The sequence below is a fragment of the Pipistrellus hanaki genome, assembly GCF_964339955.1.
Source record: "Pipistrellus hanaki genome assembly, chromosome: 11".
Classification (NCBI taxonomy): Eukaryota; Metazoa; Chordata; class Mammalia; order Chiroptera; family Vespertilionidae; genus Pipistrellus; species Pipistrellus hanaki.
Genome location: NC_140513.1, coordinates 122,246 through 142,275, shown reverse-complemented (window position 1 = coordinate 142,275; position 20,030 = coordinate 122,246). Strand labels below are relative to the sequence as shown.

The 20,030-nt window shown below is 73.0% G+C and overlaps 3 protein-coding genes across 8 annotated transcripts; all 3 read right to left on the bottom strand.

The window, feature by feature from the left end:
* Positions 1 to 271: 271 nt before the first annotated feature.
* On the bottom strand, positions 272 to 8,959 carry MAMDC4 (MAM domain containing 4; the record flags this gene model as incomplete). Its single annotated transcript, XM_084899115.1, is given in 29 exon segments — positions 272 to 446; positions 608 to 774; positions 1,104 to 1,212; positions 1,287 to 1,414; positions 1,498 to 1,632; positions 1,805 to 1,951; positions 2,087 to 2,177; positions 2,258 to 2,376; positions 2,465 to 2,602; positions 2,703 to 2,916; positions 2,974 to 3,107; positions 3,224 to 3,358; positions 3,458 to 3,544; positions 3,690 to 3,801; positions 4,067 to 4,188; positions 4,274 to 4,405; positions 4,550 to 4,658; positions 4,661 to 4,677; positions 4,757 to 4,915; positions 4,995 to 5,079; positions 5,237 to 5,410; positions 5,488 to 5,576; positions 5,714 to 5,989; positions 6,668 to 6,793; positions 6,885 to 6,969; positions 7,049 to 7,179; positions 7,522 to 7,893; positions 7,982 to 8,111; positions 8,897 to 8,959. Coding segments are annotated over 29 exon segments (3,828 nt in total). The 3' UTR covers positions 272 to 404.
* Positions 8,960 to 9,925: 966 nt separating this feature from the next.
* On the bottom strand, positions 9,926 to 12,205 carry PHPT1 (phosphohistidine phosphatase 1). Of its 3 annotated transcripts, none has more exons than XM_084898578.1 (3): positions 11,540 to 12,176; positions 11,061 to 11,185; positions 9,926 to 10,174 (listed from the first exon to the last, which is right to left on the bottom strand). In XM_084898578.1, the coding sequence occupies exons 1-3, from the start codon at positions 11,967 to 11,969 to the stop codon at positions 10,082 to 10,084; spliced, it is 648 nt and encodes a 215-aa protein (XP_084754704.1). In that variant the 5' UTR covers positions 11,970 to 12,176; the 3' UTR covers positions 9,926 to 10,081. The 3 variants fall into 3 exon arrangements, with proteins under 3 accessions (XP_084754704.1, XP_084754706.1, XP_084754705.1); XM_084898580.1 differs by having other exon boundaries at positions 11,457 to 11,690; XM_084898579.1 differs by lacking the exon at positions 9,926 to 10,174 and adding an exon at positions 10,188 to 10,630 and having other exon boundaries at positions 11,540 to 12,205.
* Positions 12,206 to 13,957: 1,752 nt separating this feature from the next.
* Positions 13,958 to 19,120, bottom strand: AJM1 (apical junction component 1 homolog). 4 transcript variants are annotated; one of them, XM_084898553.1, is made up of 3 exons: positions 18,558 to 19,120; positions 17,127 to 17,339; positions 13,958 to 17,043 (listed from the first exon to the last, which is right to left on the bottom strand). In XM_084898553.1, the coding sequence occupies exon 3, from the start codon at positions 16,982 to 16,984 to the stop codon at positions 14,057 to 14,059; it is 2,928 nt and encodes a 975-aa protein (XP_084754679.1). In that variant the 5' UTR covers positions 16,985 to 17,043; positions 17,127 to 17,339; positions 18,558 to 19,120; the 3' UTR covers positions 13,958 to 14,056. The 4 variants fall into 4 exon arrangements, with proteins under 4 accessions (XP_084754679.1, XP_084754680.1, XP_084754681.1 ...); XM_084898554.1 differs by having other exon boundaries at positions 17,127 to 17,277; XM_084898555.1 differs by lacking the exon at positions 18,558 to 19,120 and adding an exon at positions 18,125 to 18,523 and having other exon boundaries at positions 17,127 to 17,277.
* Positions 19,121 to 20,030: the final 910 nt, after the last annotated feature.

Sequence of the window (20,030 nt, the reverse complement as noted above, 5' to 3'; positions counted from 1 at the left end):
GGTGTTGGCACCAGGCCCCACCCTCCCCTGGCCCAAGTCCCTGGCCACGCGCTGCCCTATCATCCTGTGGGCCCAGAGGCCAGGGGAGCAGCCGGCCGGCACCCTTCCAGGCCCAGACGGGACATGCCTGGTGCCCTGTCTGTCGTCAGGGACAGTGCGGGCGCCGCGCGGTGTTCCTCCCTCAGGGGAGCAGCTGTGCTGTCAGGGACCGCTCAGTGGCGCGGGTGGTGGACACGGGGACCCTTCAGAGCAAGATGCACAGGCTGGCCGGAGTGTTTATTGTTGGGTGAGGACTTCAGCCAGACACGTGGGTGGAGGCAGGGTGCAGGGTGAGGAGGGGGGCTCGGCAGTCCGGGGCCAGAGCTGACGGGATGGGGAGCTCCGGGGGAGCGGGTCCTCTGGGCCTAGGGGCCGTTGGTTTCGGACGCTGGCAGGGTGACTTGATCCTGGAAAGGGGGAGGAGCCTGGTGATGGCTGGGTGGCAGGTGAGCGCCACCAGTTGGGTGGGTCGAGGGGTTCCTGCCTCACTGCTCTGCTCTCCAGGGTCCAGCCACGAGCAGGGCACAGCGGCTCCCCCACCCACCTGCCCACCCCACCCGGGCCCTACCGCATCGAAGAGAATGTTGTCAAAGCCGGGGGCCGCGGCCGCCATCCTATTCCTGCAGGGGCAGCCCCCCTTCCGCAGCCATTGCCACCCCGTGAGTCCAAGCAGCACCAGGAGCACGAGCAGGGCACCGCCAACGGCGGCGGGCACCGGGGCCGCGGCCGAGTCCCCTGGGGGCGCGGGGCACAGGAGCCTGGGACCGTCCTCCCTGACAACCCCACTCCCAAGCCCAGCACAGTGCCTGGGGACCCGCCTGCTCCCCCTCGGCTCCGGTCCCTGCTTGAGACGGGGGACAGCAGGCATCATGGCCCCAGGCTGGACCGCACTTGGGATCGGGGGCCCGGGGAGGGAAGGGGAGGGGACAGCAGGCAGATGGGGACAGTGGAGGCCAGCCTGGGGCCAGGAGCTCTCCTGGCCTCAGGCAGCCACAGGGGCCAGGAGCTGCTGAGCCGCTGATCCCAGACCCGGAGCAGGGCTGGCCAGCCCGGGCAGGGCTTACCCTGGCTGGGCACAGGCCGCTGGCAGCGCTGCCCGGCCAGATACTCGACGTCGTCCAGGGCAATGGGCCCCAGGGCTGGCTGGCCGCCCAGAGTGGCCTCAAACACGATCTGACGGGGGAGAAGCCTTGTGGGCCCCGGAGGCAGGCCCTCCCCCAGGCCTCCCCTCGGAGCGCCAGCCTCACCTGGAACTCCTCCGTACTGGCCACCTCCACCTGGCCTTCCAGCCACTGGTGCCGCAGGCGCCCGCCCGCGCCCCACACGGCCAGCTGGCCCCGCGCACTGCTCAGGAGCACCCTCAGCTCGCCCTCGTCTGAGAGTGGGGCCAGGTGGTTCAGGCCGGTCCAGGCTCCGCCCCCCCACCCCCCTCGCCCGCCCACCGGCCAGCCGACTCACAGAAGTGCTCAGGGAAGCCCATGTGGTACCAGAAGCGGAGGCAGGAGGCCTGGGTGGGGGGCAGGGGCTGGCTGCGCAGCCAGGCTGCCCGGCCCCCCGGCCCCAGCACACCTGTCTCGAAGAGAGCAAAGTGGCCTGGGAACGAGAGAGGGAGGGGTGCCCCAGTGATCGATGGAGCTGACCCCTGCCCGGAGGCCTCTGACCCTGAGGGAGCCCTGCTGAGCGGGGCTGCTGGCCTTGGGGGGGGGGCGGGGCGGTGCCCTTGGGTGTGTGTGGCTCTGGGGCTTCCTCCCTGACTCAGACCCACCTGCATCGGTGCCCAGGGTGTGGTCCATGGGGGGCTGGGGGTACCGGGAGGGTGTGGATCCACTGCTCCAGTCCCAGCTGTACCCTCCCAGGCCAGGCCAGGACAGGTGACTCCAGCCACACAGGCCTGTCTCAAAGTCACAGGAAGCTGCAAGGGACCCGGGCACTGAGTGTACTGCCCCGCCCCCATTCCTGGGCAGCAGCGCTGCTGGGGACACTTGGCACAGAGCTGGTCCCACCCATGCGTCACGGCAGGCTCCAGGCCAGGCCGCCGGGCGCCCACCTGGCGGAGGGCAGGGCCCGTCCTGGAGCAGCAGGTCGTCCAGCGCCACGTAGGAGTGCTCCACGCCAGCGGCCACGGCCTCGAACACCACCTGGGCGGCACGGAGTGAGGCAGCGCCACGGCTGGCTGACGGCCCTCGGCAGGAAGGACCCGCCCCGGGCGGGCGCTCACCCTCCACGCCCGCTGGGCCTGCACGTCCACTCTGCCCAGGCGCCAGGCCGGCCCTCCACGCTCACTGATGGTCAGCACCTGGTGCCGCTCTGCCTCCTCCACGCGGACCTGCAGGGTACCTGCCCCCAGGACGCCCGGTCAGCAGGGGCAACGCCTCCAAGCCCAGAGCAGTGGCCTGCCAGGGCCGGGGTGCCTGGACTGCCTCACCTGGGTTCCGGAGGCTCAGGTGGTACCAAAAGGTCAGGCAGGCGGGTTGGGCCAGGGGCCGGTACTCCGCCGAAGTCAGGGAGGCCTCGTGGCCGCTGGGCAGGGCCCCTGGGCTCGTGTCCACAATCATGTAGTGCCCTGGGTGAGGGTGCCAGCTGGAGCCTGCCGCCCGCCCCACCCTGACCCCGCCCGCCCGCCCTCCGCCTCACCCGCAGCCCTCTGCCCAGCCAGGCCGCACCATGAGCCGTCTCTGTAGTGTGGTTGGCCCCGGGGCCCCAGGCAGCGTGGCCCGTGGCGCTGGCCCGGCGCGTCCAGAGGTCCCCGGTGGAGAAGCTGCAGGCTGAGTCCTCGAAGGAGCAGCGCTCGGGGGCCCGGCAGGGCCCGGGCCGCAGGGCCACGTCATCCAGCGCCATGGATCCCCGGAACCCGCCCCGCAGGCCCTCGAACAGCAGCTGGGGGAGGAGGGTGTCAGCGCCTTGCCCTGCCCTCGCCCCAGGAGCTGCCCTCACCTGGTACTGGGCGCCCCGGTCCGGCTGGTGGTCGAGAGTGGCCCAGGCCTGGAGCCAGCGGTTGCCATGGGTGCCAGTCCGTGACCACAGGTGGGTGTCCTTTCCGTCCTGCCTCATCACCAGGCGCAGCGTCCCTGTGGGGGGAGTGACACTGGAGGGGACAGCCCGCGCCCCCCCCCCCCCCCGCCAGCTCCCAGCTCCTCCAGAACCTGGCACCTGAGCCTCCAGCCCCGCACGGCGTGGCACTCACCGATCTGGGGCCCGTGGAGGTGGTACCAGAAGGACAGGCACTCCTGAGGGGCTGCCGGCGTCTGGGGCCGGGTGAGCAGGTGGGCACCAGGGCCCCGGGCCAGCGGGTCCGTGGGGTCCAGGAGCATGAAGTAGCCTGCGGGCAGGCGAGTGGACAGGCTGAGCGCACCCACTCCCAGAGGCTGCTCTCCAGCCCAGGCCTGGGCACTGCCCCCGTCGGGGTGCCCCCACCTACCTTTGCCTGTGGTGTGGTCGTACCCAGGCCCGTGGCTCTCCACCCGGTGCCAGCCGCACGTGTGCCGCTCGAAGTTACAGGAGACCTCTGGGGGGGCGGGGGTCAGCACCCGCCCTGGCACCCCCGTTTCCCTCCCGAGACCGGGGAAGCTGGGAGGCGTGCTCTTGGGGTCCCTAAGGTGGTCTGGGTGGAGGAGGGGGACAGGCTTGGTGTGGAGCGGGGTGGGGGGGACCTGTGTCTGTCTTGGTGGCCAGGGTGGGGCTGCAGTCCTTCAGGGTCACGCTGTCCACCCCAGCGGCCTGCCGGCCAGGGCCTTCCCAGTCCACGAGGCCAACAAACTCCAGCTTCATGGGGCACGAGGGAGGCTGTTAGGTCCAGGCAGCTCTGGGCCCTGCCACCCAGCTGCCTCCCCACCTGGCTGTCCCCACACACACCCGGCTGCCCCCCACACACACCTGGCTGCCCCTCCACCCGGCTGCCCCCCACCTGGCTGACCCCCCCAACCTCACTGCCCCCCACCCGGCTGCCCCCCAACCTCACTGCCCCCCCACCCGGCTGCCCCCACCCGGCTGCCCCCCCACTAAGTACCCCCACCCGGCTGCCTCCCACCTGGAAAGGCCGGCGGCGTTGCCCCAGGGCGACTGTGTCCCGCTTCCAGGCGCTGGGGCTGCTCCGGGCCTCCCACACCAGCTCCCGGGCACCGCCCTCCACCACCAACAGCGCCAAGAAGCCTGGCCAAGGGGCAGCAGGGTCAGCTGCCCGCCCCCCTCCTGCAGGGCCCACCTCCCAGCTCCGCCCCCAGGCGGGGAGCCGGACCTTGGGGGTGGCTCTGAAGGAAGTACGCCATGTGGAGCGCGCAGTGGGGGCCGGAGGGGCCCAGGGGGGGCGTGAGGGCCCTGGCCGCTGCCGTCCGCTGTCCCCAGGCCCCCTGCAGGGACAGGAAGTGCCCTAAGGGAGAGTGAGGCCTTAGAGGGACACCTTCCAGGGACCCCAGCCCTGGAGCCCCAGCAGAGGCAGAGCAGGGGCCCTGTGGGTACGGTTCGCGGGCAGAGGCTCCGGGCTGCCCCGGGGGGTGGGGGTGGGGGGACTCACCAGCTGCAGCCCCGCTGGCGTCCGTGCCGGGGCCCCCGCCCTCCTCGGCCCGGAGGCGCCCCCACTGCAGCCGCCCCGTGCTGGTGTCCTCCCAGCCCCCGGCGCAGGGGGCTCAAAGTCTGTGGAGCCTGTGACAGCGGCGCCGAGTGCCCTGGGCGCCCCTGGCCGGGAGGGCCCAGAGGGGCAGCCCCCCGCCCCCCGGCTCACCGCACTCCTGCTCGTCTTCGCCGCCCTCGCACTGCGGCTGGAAGTCACACAGCTGCTCCCGGGGCACACACCGGGCCCCACAGAGGAGGTGTCCCGGCTCACAGGGCCCCTGGGGCCGCAGACCAACGGGCCGGGGCCCAGAGGGCGAGCCGGGTGCCTCTGTGGGCAGCACAGGGGGGGTCAGGGCGGGGGCGGTGCTGCCTGCTGGGCGGGGGCGGGGGCGGGGCTCACAGCTCACCCGGGGCTGGGGTGCAGCCCTCGGAGAGGATGAGGTCGTCCAGGCCCACGACGCCCCCCGGGCCCGTCTGCCCGGCCAGGAGGACCTGCGGGCACAGTAGGCTCGGGCAGCCGGTCTGTGTGCTGCCCGGGCTGCTCCCGAGCCTCTCCCCACTGTCCCACACATGTCCGTGTCCCCACAGACCCCACGGCTTCCCTCCTGCAGCCGCGCACAAACCACGCTGCCCCCGCTCCCTCCCTCACCCGGAAGCGGTGCTGGCTCTGGATGTCCACTCGGTCTCGGACCCAGGCGTCCCCCAGCTCCCCGTGGCGGCGGCGCAGCAGGACGGGGTCCCGGGGGGCCTGGGGGCCCTGAGCCTGCAGGTACAGCCGGAGGCGGCCGGCCGGGGACCCGTGCAGGTGGAGGTAGAGGACGAGCTGGAGGGGACAGGCCGGTCAGGGAGCCGCTCCGGCCCCAGCCGGTCAGGCGGCCCCGTCCCGCCTGCCGCACCCACCGAGCAGTTGTGGGGGCCCGAGGCCTGGAGCTCGGGGCCGTAGAGGAGAGCAGGGGCGCGGGGCCCGGCCACGGACGCCAGGAAATGGCCTGGGGAGAGAGCGGGGCGGGTGGCGGGGTGGCTGCGGGGGCGGAGGGGAGGCCGGGTGCGTGCGGCCTGGGGGACGCGGGTGTGTGCAGCCTGGGTCGGCCGGGCCGGGCCAGGCCGGCTTCCCCTGGGGCCTCACCCTGTGGGCTGTTGCGGCTGTGGTCTCGATGCGGCCAGGCAGGGCGCTCGGGGACCCTGGCGCTGTGGTTCCGGGTCCAGCCCTCCGCGCAGTGCCACAGGCCCAGGCCTGTCTCGAAGTCGGTGGGTATGTGGCGGCCTGGGGCGAAGGGCTCAGGCCTGAGCAGGGCCCCCTGCCCTGGGCCTCCCCGTGGTGCAGCGGCTCCCCCACCCCCCACCCCGAGGCCGAGCAGGGTTTGTTCCCCCCCCCCCGCCCCCTGCCCCCCCCACCGGCACCCTCAGAGCAGGGGTTCGTTCCCCCCCCCCGCCCCCTGCCCCCCCCACCGGCACCCTCAGAGCGGGGGTTCGTTCCCGCCCCCCCCCCGCCCCCGCCCCGCCCCCTCAGAGCGGGGGTTCGTCCCCCCCCTCCCCCCGCACCCTCCCCCCGCACCCTCAGAGCGGAGGTTCGTTCCCCCCCCCGCCCCCCCCACCGGCACCCTCAGAGCGGGGGTTCGTTCCCGCCCCCCCCCCGCCCCCGCCCCGCCCCCTCAGAGCGGAGGTTCGTTCCCCCCCCCGCTCCCGCCCCCCCCCCCCCCCCCCGCCCCCTCAGAGCGGGGGTTCGTCCCCCCCCTCCCCCCGCACCCTCCCCCCGCACCCTCAGAGCGGGGGTTCGTTCCCCCCCCCGCTCCCGCCCCCCCCCCCCCCCCCCGGCACCCTCAGAGCGGGGGTTCGTCCCCCCCCTCCCCCCGCACCCCCCCACCGGCACCCTCAGAGCGGGGGTTCGTTCCCCCCCCCCCCGCCCCCCCCACCGGCACCCTCAGAGCGGGGGTTCGTTCCCGCCCCCTCCCCCGCCCCCCGCCCCCTCAGAGCGGGGGTTCGTTCCCCCCGCCCCCTGCCCCCCCCCACCGGCACCCTCAGAGCGGGGGTTCGTTCCCCCCCGCCCCCGCCCCCGCCCTCAGAGCCGGAGCCCCCTCACGGCATCGGGGCGTGTCCTCGTCTGAGCCGTCCCCGCAGTCGTCCTCCCCGTCGCACACCTGGTGGGGCTCCACGCAGGCCCGGTTCTGGCAGCGGTGATGCCCCAGCGGGCAGCTGGCCTGGGGGGCTGGGGTGGGGGCGGATAACCATCACCAGGCCCCAAACACTGGGCAGGGCAGCTGGGGGAGGGGCCCCCGGCCCCCGGCGTGGGCACTTACGGGGCAGCCCACAGCCCCAGAAGGTCACGTCGTCCACGGCCACGGCCCCCCGGTGGGTGGCGTTGCGGGTGGCAGAGAAGGTCACCTGAGGAGCAGGCGTCCTTAGGCCTCAGTCAGGGCTCAGACCCGCCTGGTGCCCCCACCATCCCAGCCGCCCAGCTCACCCAGAAGCCGCCCCGGACGCGGCCGGGGGCCACCACCAGCTCCTGCCAGCCCGCGCCCCAGGGCCCCGAGCTCCGCCACAGGGCCAGCGTCTCGGTGCCATGCGTCAGCTCCAGCCGCAGCTCAGCCACGTCTGTCACGGGTCACAGGCAGCTGTGCCCTGCCTGGGCCTCCTGCCCTCCCTGGGCGGCCCTTCCATCTTCTTTCTTCTCTTTTTAAAATATATTTTCTATGGACTTCAGAGAGGAAGGGAGCGGCAGACAGATTCAGTGACCAGCCGCCTCCTGCACGCCCCGCACTGGGGTTCGAGCCTGCAGCCTGGGCCTGTGCCCCGACCTAATCCAACTGCGACCTCCTGGTTCACAGGTCGATGCTCAACCCGAGCCTCGGGGCCGGCCACCCTTCCGTGCCCTGCAGCAGCCGCCGTCTCCCCTCAACCCCTGGGCACCCCGCCTGCTGCGGGGCGGGCACACACCTGCGGAGGCCGCCTGGTACCAGAGCCGCAGCTCACAGGTGGGGGCCGCCTCCCGCAGGACGGGGGAGCGCAGGGCTGCCACGGCTGGCTCTTTCCCGCGATGCGTGCCCACAGCCACGTACCAGCCTGGACGGCAGAGAGGTTCGAAGACGGGCGGGCACCAGGGAGGGGGGCCTGGCACCCACCGCGGGGGCTCACCCAGGTCAGTGCCCAGAGTGTGGTCTGCGCGCGGCCCGGGGCCCCCCAGTGCGGCCCCCGCCCGGTCCCGGAGCCAGCGGTAGCCTGAGGTGCTGATGTCCCGCCAGCCACAGGCATCCTGCTCGAAGCTGCAGGCGAAGGGGGCGCTAGGGGCGGGTGAGGCCCCGTTGTAACCTGGGACAGCAGGGGCGGGGGTCAGGGGAGTGGCCCTCGGGGCTGGCCGGCCCTGCCCCGCCGCCCGCCCGCCCGCCGGCCTGCTCACCACACTGCGTCTCGTCGGAGCAGTCCCTGCAGTCGCACACGAAGTTGCACAGGGTGTGCTGGGGGGCCCGGCAGTGGTTGGGGACCCAGGCCCCGCCGGGGGACCCTGCTGCCAGCAGACAGGCAGGGGGCTAGCAGGTGCCCCCATCCTGCACGCCTGGGATGGTCCCAGGTCCCCGGACCCTCAGACCTGGGCAGCCCAGCTCTGGGTTCCGGGCCAGGAGGTCAGAGTGGGGCTGGGTCTGCGGCTGGGGGCTCCCCGCCACGGCCGAGCTGAGCACAGCTGGCCTGAGAGGCTGGCTGCTGGGGACCAGGAGCCCCCACGTGGAACAGCCCCTGGGAGGGAAGCGGAAGCCCGGGAGGGAGGGTACCCCCCAAGGTGACCCAGACCACCTCAGGTTCCAGGAGCAGGGGTGTGCTGCCAGGGCCTGGGGGAGCACGAGGCTTGCCCCGGCCCAGCGGGCAATCCGAGGGCCCACGGACTCCCTCTGGGTCCCACCCAGGGCCTGGCTCCGAGGCCCCAGCCAGCTCTGCTTCAGGAGCCGAGCCCAGGACTCACCCAGGAGCAGGACCAGGGCAGGAAGGAGGCGGCTGGGCGGCGGCATGGCCGACGGAGGAAAGCGGACTGGGGGCCGTGTGCTCAGTTATCCCCTCGGCCCCACTGCTGACTCCGCTCTAATGGAGGGGCCCCTTGGCCTGCCTCTCCCGCCCCACGAGGGCAAACGTCCGGTCGTAAACGGTGCAGGAGGGGCCCCTGGGCAGGTCAGCCCCGCCTTGTCCAGCAACTGGGGACAGAGGTCTGGCCCTGCCCATCATACGCACGCCACTCAGCCCTGCCTGGCGAGGCCCCGCGGAGTGGCTCCGGGCAGCTCGGGCTGCGACCTCCTCCGGCTCCGCCCCCGCCCTGGCCCGGCACCAACACCTGTGACCCCTGGGAGGAGGGCCGGGGGCCGCGGACCTCGACCATCTCCAGCGCCATCACGCAGCCCATGGGGCTGTTCCTCACTCACTCCTAAATAACCACTTATTTTCATGTTTTTATTGATCTCAGAGAGGAAGGGAGCTGGGGACAGAGAACCATCCATGATGAGAGCCTCTTGCACGTACCCAAGGATGGAGCCTGCCACCTGGCATGTGCCCCAACCAGGAACGGAACCGTGACCTCCTGGCTCATAGGCTGACGCTCAGCCGGAGCCCCGCTGGCCGGGCGCTAACCATTTATTTATGGACAACTGTGCTGAGCAGCGTGGCCGGCACCTGGGGGCCTGGTGCTCTCGGCCGACCGTGGATACCCTCTGACCCCCCTCACCAGCACGGGGCTGGGAGCCGGGCTCAGCCTGCAAGACTCTCTGACCTCAGAACTGCCTGCCTCACCCACACAGGTGGTGGCACTGCACCTGCCTGGCGGCTGCCTGAGCTCACAGAAAGCACGCCCAAGGGTCGCAGCCCCAGGGCAGGCCACCCTCAGCGAGCCCAGGGCAGCTGTGCCTCAGGGGCCTGGCGCTGCCCTCCCTGTGCCTGGTGGCCCCCACAGCCCTGCCCTGGGGAGAGGAGAGGGGCTCCCAGCGCCATGTCGGGCACTCTGCCTGTTCGCCTCAGCTAGGGCCGGGGCTGGGGGCAGGGAGTCACATGCCACTCTCACGCGTGACCTGGGTTGGCCGGACACAGGACTGAGATCTGCCCATGTGCTGGCTCGGGCACTCCCAATCCAGGCCCAGCTCCTTTCGCAACGGCTGGGGGCCTCGCCCCCGATGTCCTTGGGGACAGCCACGAGGAGGAGCAATTAGGCCATAAAGGGGGACAAAGTGAAGGGGGGGGCTCCAAAGAGCTGAGTGTGCACTGCCACTCCCTGGGCCCGGAGGGGAGCCGCTGCCACCGCCCACTCCAGTCAGGGTCACAGGGCCCAGAGCAGCGGAGAAGTCGAGGCACAAAGCTTCCGGGCCGGCTGGGTCAGTGCTTTTTATTCCCATGGTGAGGTAGCCCGGTCCTGGGGCCAGGCTGGCGTCTGTCTCCGAGGCCTGGGCAGGGGCACACGCCAGGGGCAGCCCAGCCCTCGGAGGGCTTCCAGGGCAGAGTTGGGGGGGGGGGGGCTCAGGTGGGCTCAGTAGCCGTCGTCTGACCAGGTAACGTCGTAGTCCGGGTACCTGGCTTTGATCTTCTCGGTGGAGATGGAGTGCTGGGCACGGCCGAACCCCTGAGGAAAGAAGGCGTCGGGGGTCCAGGGGGTCCAGTGAGCAGTGACACCGGAGCCAGGCAGGGCCGGGCCCCAGGGCGGAGCCGAGGGCCATCATTCCCAACCACCCAAGGAGCCCGTTGGCGGGAAGGTGGCCACCACGGTGAACAGATCTCTCGCTGAAGCCCAGGCTATTCTAGGCGCCAAGAGAATGCCCTGCTGGCCTCTGGGTGACACCCCAGTACTGAGGCCTCAGGGACAGCCCAGCCAGGCCTCTCTTTATATGAAAGTATATATTTATTGATTTCAGAGAGGAAGGGAGAGGGAGACAGAAACACCAATGATGAGACAGAATCATTGATGGGCTGCTTCCTGCACGCCCCCCTCTGGGGACTGGGAATCGAACTGTGACCTGGTTCCTAGGTCGATGCTCAACCACTGAGCCACGCGGGCCGGGGCCAAATAGATCTATTGGGGCTGGAACAAGCCCGCTGTGTTGAGGGGCAGCAGTGGCCTCCCACCCACCCTAGGTCCCGTGGGAAGGGGGATGCTGGGGACTCCAGTGAGCTCCTCAGTGGCGCGCAGGGGGTGCGGGGAGCGCGCAGGGGGTGCGGGGCGGGGCTCATGGAGTGCGGGGCGGGCCGTAGGGGGTTCAGGGAGGGGCGCAGGGGGTGCGGGGAGGGCGCAGGGGGTGCGGGGTGGGCGCAAGGGTGCGGGAGGGCGCAGGGGTTTCGGGGAGGGGCGCAGGGGGTGCGGGGAAGGGCGCAGGAGGTGCAGGGCGGGCGCAGGGGGTGCGGGGAGGGGGGTAGGGGGTGCGGGGAGGGCGCAGGGGGTGCGGGGCGGGGCGCAGAGGGTGCGGGGCGGGCGCAGGGGGTGCGGGGCGGCGTGCAGAGGGTGCGGGGCTCACCACGGAGTGGCCGTACACGTGGATCTTCTTGTCCTGGCTCTGGTGGGAGATCCGCCCGCCGCCCAGGCACTCACAGCCATAGCCTTTCTGCTGCATCTCGCCCGACACCTTGTCGAAGATGTCAGCTGGGGGGCGGGGGGCAGCCCTCAGCCTGGCGCCCGGGGACCAGGGGCCTGAGCCCCAGCGGAGCAGCTGACCTCCCGGAGGGGCCCCCCAGGCTGGGCGGGGCGCCGGGAAGAAGAGAGAGGGGTCGGGCCCCCAAGCCCTCGGGCCCTAGGACCCCAGACCCGCGCGGGACCCCCGCACCGGACGCCCTTGGCCCCGCCCACCTGGCCATTGGCCCCGCCCACCGGCGCCAGGCCCCGCCCGCAGCGCCGAGGCCCCGCCCGCCCTCACCGTGGTACTCGGCCCACTTGTAGCCGCGCACGATCTCCTTGCTCTGCCCCGCCGGCGCCGCGTGGACGCGGATCAGCACGTACTTGAAGACGCCGTCGGGATCGATATCCACATCGGGGATCTGGTCGAGGTCCGGCGCCGCCATGTTCCCGGGAACGCGCCCGCCCCTGCGGCCCGCGCCCTACCCCTGCGCCACGCGGGGCTGCGTCGCAGCGCGGGAGGCGGGCTCTGAGCGGCCGCGGCCAATCCCGCGGGGTGTGCAGCCCGGCCCTTAGCCTCAGCCAATCGTGGGGCCCTGCCGCAGCACCGACTGGCCAATCGCAATCCAGCTCCTTGCAGCCCTGGGGCCACGCGGGTCCTTCTTAAAGGGGAAGGAGGCACCCGGATGGGTGGCGGTTGAAACCAGCGGTGGGCCCCGGGGCGGGCGTGGCTCAGGGGTTTTGCGTGGACTAGGAGCCAGAGGGTCACGGTGCCATTCCTGGCCAGGGCACAGGCCTGGGCTGCGGGCTCCATCCCCGGTTCCGGTTCCGGGGGTGCAGGAGGCAGCCGATCTCTGATTCTCGCTTATCACGGATGTCTATCTGTACCTCCCTCCTTCCTGTCTGAAATCAATACGAATATTAATTAAAATCCCCCAGGGGCAGACAACTTCCTATCCAGCGGGCCACGGGCTAGTGCCAGCCCCCTCTGGAGGGGTTTGGGCGGCCCTTAGGCCAGAGGGACGCACCCCCGCTCTGACAGCCTCCCGCCCCCGAGCCCGAGTGCCGCTCGGCCGCCCCCGCCCCGGCTGCCCCGGCCCCACAGAACGAGGCCGCAGTGGTTGCATTCGAGTGGTTTTACTTCGGAAAGCGCTCGCCCCTGGAAACAGTCCCGGCCCCAGGTTCTCCCTGTCCCGCCGGCCGGAGGCAGAGGCCTGGGAGCGGGCTGCACGGAGGTCCGATGTGGGGGGCGCGTGGCCGGTGGACAAGCGCGGGGCCGAGGGGCGCGCAGGCCGTGGGGGAAGGAGCGGGGGCGCGGTTGGGGCGGGAGCGGGCGGACGTTCCCAATTTTATCGACTCCCCTCGCAGCCCATGGGGAGCTCCGGGAGGGCCCCTGCGGGTGCCCGGCCCCCCTCTCCGGGTCACATGTGGTCCATGGAGCCCGGTCCGGAGCCGGGATGCAGTCCTGGGGGACCGGAGGCCCGGGCCGGGCCGCTAGCCTCCCGTTTGCAGCTGCAACACGAGACACGGCCACGGGGGAAGCGGGTGGGTGTGCGTGACGTCTCCACCCCCGCGGACCCTGCCCTGACCTTAGCTCCCCTCGCCCAGGCTCCTCCGCTCCGTTCCCAGCCGAGAGGCCGGTGCTCCAGGCTCCTGCGCCCGCGGGGGAGCCCTTCCGCTCCGCCCTCGCACCTGTTTCCTGCCTCCAGGGAGGTGAGCGCCTGCTCTGCCCGGCCCCCGCCGTGGGCCATCCGGCCGGTGCGGCGGCGGCCTGACTCATGCCCAGCAGGTCTCAGCTCCGGGCCAGCGCCCCCCCTGCCCCCTCTCTCACACCCTCTGCTCTCCCCGCCGGCCCTCCTCCCCTCCGGCTGGGTGTCTGGCACCTGGACGGGAGACTTCCCCGCACCCCTCCACCTGCCGCCCGCCAGCCCCTCCTGCAGGGCCCGCCAGGGCAGCCTGTGTGCGAGAGGAGGCGGGTAGCGCGGGGGGGGGGGGGGGGAGTGCGGGCTGGGGGTGAGGGTGGCTGGCTGCGCCCCTCCACGGGGACGCAGGGCGCACCGCAGACCGCAGGAGGCGGGTGGGGGCGTGTTAAATCGGGCGGGACCAGGCTTTGGTCTACTCGGGCTCCAGGACCCGGGCCAACGAGGCCTGGGGAGGTTCCAGGGAGGCCCCGCGGATGACCGGCCCTCAGGAGGGATCTGCGGGGTGGGGTCTGCGGCAGGGACTCCTCCGCTTGAAGGCAGGGCCGGGCCATCCTCGAGCCCACCCCGCCTCCCAGCGGGGAGCACCGAGCGGCCAAGGACCGGCCCTGGGGAGCTGGAGAGGGGGAAGCGGAGAGGGGGAGCTGGAGAGGGGGAAGCGGAGAGGGGGGAGCGGAGATGGGGGAGCTGGAGATGGGGGAGCGGAGAGGGGGAGCGGAGAGGGGGAAGCGGAGAGGGGGAGCGGAGAGGGGGAAGCGGAGAGGGGGGAGCGGAGAGGGGGGAGCTGGAGAGGGGGGAGCTGGAGAGGGGGGAGCGGAGAGGGGGGAGCGGAGATGGGGGAGCTGGAGAGGGGGGAGCTGGAGAGGGGGGAGCAGAGATGGGGAGCTGGAGAGGGGGAGCCTGAGAAGGGGGGAGCCGGACGGGACTGGGGGCGGGGGTCGCAGGAGGGAGGTGGGGAAGGCGGGCTTGCAGAGGACTCAATAGGAGGTCCCTGTCGGAGCTCCAGGTGAACAAGGCGGGGGCAGGGCGAATCTGAAGCGGGACTTCGAAGCAGGAGCGGGTGTGAATGAACAGAGGTGGTGTGTGGGCGGGGCGGGACTCGGGCACCCCTGGGTGGGCGGGGCGGGGCCTCAGTGAGTGGGCGGAGCCAGAGGCGGGAGGGGCGGGCCTGTATGGCTGTCCTGGGCCCAGGCGCCCGGCCTCACATGATGTCGTCCAGCAGGTTGGCGCTGGCCACCCAGTCCAGAGCGCGCGGCTCCGAGGCGGCCATGATCATGCACATGAAGGGGCGGCCGGTGCGCCGGTCCGTGGGGTAGATGGTGGTGGGCGTGAAGCGCCGGTTGTCCTCCACGAACTCGCAGAGCTGCTCGTAGACGTGCGGGAACTCGTGGCGCAGGAAGACGCCGCGCAGGCGCAGCTCGCGCTGGATGTGGATGAAGGCCACCTCGCGCGCGCGCCGGCCCGCCTCGCCCTCCTGGTCCAGGCCCGCCGTGCCGGGCGGCGGCGTCAGGATCAGCGTCTCCATGTCGGGCTCCGGCCCCCGCGCCGGGGCGGGCCGCGCGGGGCTGCCGGCCGCCAGCGCCACCTTGGCGAACTTGCGCACCGTGGGCCCGGGGCTCCGCGGCGCGGGCGCGGGCCTGGCGGGGGCGCCGCCGGGCGCGGGGGCGCCGGGGCCCACGGCCACGGACACGCTGAGCAGGAAGCACTCGGCCGGCTCGTACAGGCGCCCGGCGGCCGCCAGCTCGCGCGCGTAGCCGCCCAGCGGCGCGGCGTGCGTGGCCAGCTCGCGCAGGGACAGGTAGGTGGGCGACAGCAGCAGCCCCTCGAGGCCGAAGCGCAGGAAGTTGTCGGCGGAGCCGGGGCTCGGGAAGCCCAGGAAGAGCACGCCGCGGCCGCGCGACAGGAAGCCCACGCGCGCGATGCGCGAGAAGGCGCGGTGCACCGGGCCGCTGTCGCGGCAGAACTGCAGCACGTGGCGGCACACGCTGCCCACGCGGCCGTACACGCAGCGCGCCTTGTGCGCGTCCCAGTCCTCGCGGCGGCACAGGCGCGAGCAGTAGTAGGTGTGGCAGCTGCGGCAGGACTTGAAGTAGAGGCACGCGTGGAACAGCGTCTCGGTGCGGCCGCAGCGCGCGTTGGAGCAGGTCATCAGGTCGTCCTCGTCCGCGCTGGGCTCGGGCGACTCGTCCGCCGCCGGCCCCGCGCCCGCGGGCTCCTCGGCGCTGCCGGGGGACGCGGGGGGCGAGCGCAGGGCCGGCGCGGGGACCCCGGAGCCCGCGGGCCGCAGGTCCAGCAGGTGGCGGAGCCGGCGGCCCAGGCCGTCGGCCGCGGGGTGGGCGGCGGGGCCGGCCAGGGGCCGGGAGTCGATCACCAGGTCGGTGATGAGCTCGTCCAGCTGCTCCAGGCTGCGCTGGCGCCCGGCGGCCGGGCCGGCGGGGGTGGCGGGCGGGGGAGGCCGGCGGCGGCCCGCGGGCGGCTCCCAGCCCCCGGCGGCCGGGCGCTCGGCGGCGCGGAGGTCGTTGTCGGTGATGGTGATCTCGGGGGTGACGTACCAGCTGCGACCGGCGCCGTCCGCCCCGCGGCCCTTCTCCTGCAGCGACGTCTCGGACAGCGACAGCGCGGCGTAGCGCCGGGGCGACGTGGACAGGTTGACGACGACGGGCGCGCGCCGGCCCCCCGGGGAGGCGCCCCACGGCTCCCGCCCCAGCAGGTTCTCGTAGCTGCGGCCGCGGCCCGGCGGGTCCTCGCGGCGCGGCGCGGGCGCCAGGATGTTGTCCCAGGAGCGCGAGTGGTGGCGGCTGCCGGAGGCCAGGCGCGGCGGGCTGGCGCCGGTGCCCCCGTGCCAGGAGGCGAGCAGCGGGCCGGGCGCGGGGGGCGGCGCCGCCTGCAGGGTCCGGTAGGGCCGCGGGCCCCAGTCGCCCCAGTCCCCCCAGTCGGCCCAGGCCGGGCCGCCGCGCGGGTGCGGGTACGTCCGCGCCAGGCCGTCGCGGTCCCGGTAGCGGCCCCAGTCCTCCGTGTAGAAGGGCCGGGCGGCCGGCTGGGCCTCCGCGGGCGGGAAGCAGGGGCCCCAGGGCGGGACGAAGGCCGGGGGCGCCTCTCCGTAGTAGGAGCCCGCGGGCGGCTCGTGGAAGGGGAAGGTGCGCGCCTCCCAGGCCAGGTAGCTGCCCCCGCGGCGCGGGCTGGGCCCCGCGGGCTCCTCGGGCCGGAAGGGCCGGGGGAAGTAGCCGTCGCAGGGCGGCCCCGGGCTGGCGGGGAAGCCGCCGGGGCGGCCCTCGGGCTCCTCGGTGTAGAAGAACTGGGAGGGGCCGGGCGGGGCGGCGAAGCCCCTACGCTCCCCGAGGTCGCGCGGCCCCGGGAGGAAGCCGTCACAGAGCGGCGCGCCCCGGGGGTCCGGGCAGAAGGAGTCGCTGGGGGTGGGCGTGCGCGACAGCGCCAGGCGGCGGGGCCCAGGCACCGTGAGGCCGTGCAGGGCCGGCGCCGCGCGGGCCCAGGGGGCGGGCGGGGCGGGCCCGCAGGGCCGCGACCCCCGGGCGGCGTGCCGCAGCACCGCCTCGTCCGGCTTGATGTCCAGGCGGCAGCGCACGTGCGGGGCCTGCGCGGCCGGGGGCTCGGGCGGCGCGTAGCGGTCGGCGGCGGCGCACAGGGGCGCCATGCGGCCGGGGCCGCCCCGCTGCGGCTGCAGCTTGATGGGGTGCAGCTCGTTAGCGAGCGCGCGCCCCGCGGGGTACGGGGACTCCCGGCGCGGCGACCCCTCCGCCCGCGCCGCCCGGTGGGCCTCCCGGCCTCGGCGCGGCTGCACCGGCGGCGAGGCGGGCGCGGGCGCCAGGCCCGGGGGCTCGCGGGGCGCGCTCTTGGAGCGGGCGCGGCGCCGGGGCTCGCTGTCGCGGGGCCGGGCGCGCGGGGCCGGGGGCTCGGGCGGCGGCGCGGGGGCGCCCTCCATGGCCGCCCCGTCCAGCGCCTCCAGGAAGTCGAAGCTGCGGCAGTGGCGCTTGTTGAAAGGCGCGGGCGCCGCGGGCCGGGCCGCGGGGCGCTCACATGGCGGGCGCCGCGGCGAGGGCCCGGGGGCCGCCACCTTGATGTCCTGGTACACGGTCGACACCAGCAGGTCCGGCGGGTCCGTGCGGGTCATCTTAGCCAAGGTCGCCAGGCCGGCGGCCGCCGCTCACTCGGCCTCGCGGGGCTTTGGCCCTGGGGGCGGGAGGAGACGCGGTCAGAGCGGCCCCTCCGCAGCCCGGTGTCCGCCGCCCCCGGCCCGGCCGGGCCTGGCTTACCTGGGGCGCGGGGGGCGGAGCGGCCCTGGTGCGGGGCCTGGGCCCAGGCCGCGGGCACGCGCTCCATGCCGGCCTCAGCCCTGCAGGAACCCGGCTGTCAGGCTCTAGCCCATCTTGTTGGCCTCTTCCTGATGGAGGACCGGGTGGCCGGCTAGAAAGGCGATGGGTGCGGTGGTCAGCTGCAGGCTCGGTCAGACCCCTTTCCGGCCCCGGCTGTGGGAAGAGGGGGTGTTCCCTGGTGCCCATGGCGGAATGACAGCTCATTGGGGCCATCGCCGCTGGCGCCATCGCCCGCCGGTGACGGGAGTGCCGCCCCTGGCCCAGCCAGCTCGCCCGGCACAGCCACAGCCTCCTGCTCGCCCGCCCGCCCGCCCGCCCGGAGGCAGCATGGAGCGCGCCCTCCCACCCCCAGCAGCAGGGGCTGCCTCACCGGACAGCCGGACGGTCCAGGCCCCAGTCCCGAGGCCCCGGTGGCCCCGCCAGGTCCAGGATGGTCCTTAGGCTGAAGCCTGGCATGTCCCACCCTGGACACTTGGCCCGGCCCGAGTCATGTCCCCCAAGAGCGCACCTGCCCCCGCCCCCCGCCCCCCGCCCGCTCTCCTTTGCGGAAACTGCGGGCTCCAGCCTCAGGGTGGGTGGCACCCCCGGCGCACGGAGGCTTCAGGACAGGCGGCGAGTGACCCAGCTCTGCAGCGGGTGCCCAGGACCTGAAGCCCAGGCTGGGGCCAGAGACCCCATGGGGGTGTGCGCCCCTCTTCCCGGCGGGAGGCAGCGTGGTGGTGGGTGAAGCTCCACCCCCTCCTCAGCTCCGGCGGGAGAGTCCCCGCCGCGGCAGGAAGGCTCCATGGAAACCGGGGTTCCACCCCCGCAGTGCGGGCCGGGCCGGGGTCCACCCTCCGCACCCGCACCATGCGCCGGGCTGGGCAGGCTGGGAGGGGCCCGGCTCCCACCCGGCCTCAGGCGAGGGCTCTGGCGAATGAGGACGGAGGCGGCCTCACCTGTCAGACCCTCCGCCCGGGGGTGCGGGGCCTCCTGCCCGCCCCGGGGCTGCTCCTCTGCGGCGTGCCGGCCCCCAGCCTCGCGCCCACCCAGCTCCGTCCGGCTGTAGGACCCCCTCACCCTACAGCCCCCTCACCCCCGTGTCCCCTCCCGACCTCCTGAGCTCAAAGTCAGGCCGCGATTGGGGGCCTGTGACAGGGGAGGCTCCGCCCAGGGAGGTGACAGCCCGGCCTGCGCTGCCGGGAGGACTGCCCCCGCCTGGGACGGGCGGCTGACCCCGGGGGGTCCCAGGCCTGACGACTTGGGAGCAGCCCCCAGGGCCCGGCCCGGCCCCCAGCCCCCACCCGCGCCACCGAGCCGATGGCCAGCGAGGACCCTCATCCTCCCCACCTCCCCAGACACGGCTCCCGGGCAGCAGCCCCGACCTCTTACCTGCGCGCTGCTTGTTCCCCGAACCCGCAGGTCGTGCAGGCCCGGGCCCGCCCGCCGCCCGCCGCCCGCCACTCCGCGCCCCGGACCGGCACCCGCACCGCGGCCTCGGCAGAAGCTTCCAGGCAGCGAGCGGAGGCCGGCGGCTCGGTGCTGCCCCCGCTGGTGGCCGGTGGCGTTGCACTTAAAGGGGCCGCGCCTTGGGCCTGGGACCACGTGGCCGCAGGCTGAGCACGGCTGTGCCCTCCAGTACCCACAAGGTGCAGGCCTGGGTTCTAACCAGCTCCCGCCCGGCAGGACATGGGGGCAGAGCTCTGGCCAGGGGCCGGACACCCCCAGCATCACTCCTGGAATTCACACTGGGTTGGCCCAGGAGGAGCAGATGGGCTGCCCTGGCCCTGCTGGCTCTGCTGCAGTGTGGAGGCGCCAAACTCCGCAGGCGCCTGGGCCATATGGCCCCCAGCTGGACGGGGCCTGGAGCTTCCCTAGGATGCCAGCCTCTCCCAGGCCAGGAGGCCCCTGCTGCCCCACCGCCCCCACACCGAGTCCAGCGGGCAGGGATGCCCCCTGCCGCTCCAGCACCCTACCTCCCCCCCAACAAGATGCTGAGCCAGGGAACATTCTAGCTGGGAAGGAGTGGGGCCCTGGGCAATATATTAGCCACAACCCCACATCTGTGGGCGCCACAAGAATGGGTGACCTGCCTGGCTTGCGAGGTTCAGTGGTTGGGTGTTGACCTGTGAACCAGAAGGTCACGGTTCGATTTCTGATCAGGCACATGTCCAGGTTGTGGGCTCGACCCCCAGTGTGGGGTGTACAGGAGGCAGCCTGTCAATGACTCATTGATTTTTCTCTCCCTCTCTGAAATCAATAAAAATAATTAAAAAATGACCTCTCAAGCTGTGCGAGTCCCTATGTGTATCAGCTTGGTGCTTGCTCAGTGACTGCTATCCCACTGTCTCCCCCCCCCAGATTCCAGGTTCATAAGTCGAGGAACAGATCCTTTCGGAGTTCATAAGTGTGATGATTGGGTGTTCACGCGGCTGTGTGAGATGTGCCGCCCATTAACCTTGTTACACTTTTGGCACATGACCCGTCTGACGTGGGGAAAAAAAAGTCGAGGAACAGAAATTGGGGGAGGGAAGGGTTACTGGACTGGGAGGATACCCTGGAGGGAGGGGCAGCGCCTGTATCAAAGCTGTTCCCATGGTAACTGTTGGGGTGGGTGGAGGCCAGTGGAGCAGGGACACAGCCTGCCCTCAGAGCTCAGCATCCAGTGTGTTCCTGGATGCAAGTGCCCGGCCCAGGAGGACGGGGCAGACACGCAGACATCAGCCACGCTGGCTCACCCTGGACAGCACGTGGTTCTGTGGCTGGATTGGAGGCCTCCTACCCTAGAGCGGCCCCCCTTCTGGGAATAAGGGCTCCTTGGCCCAGAGGAGGGAGCCCAGGCCTCAGGGCCCTGCGGTGACCCGG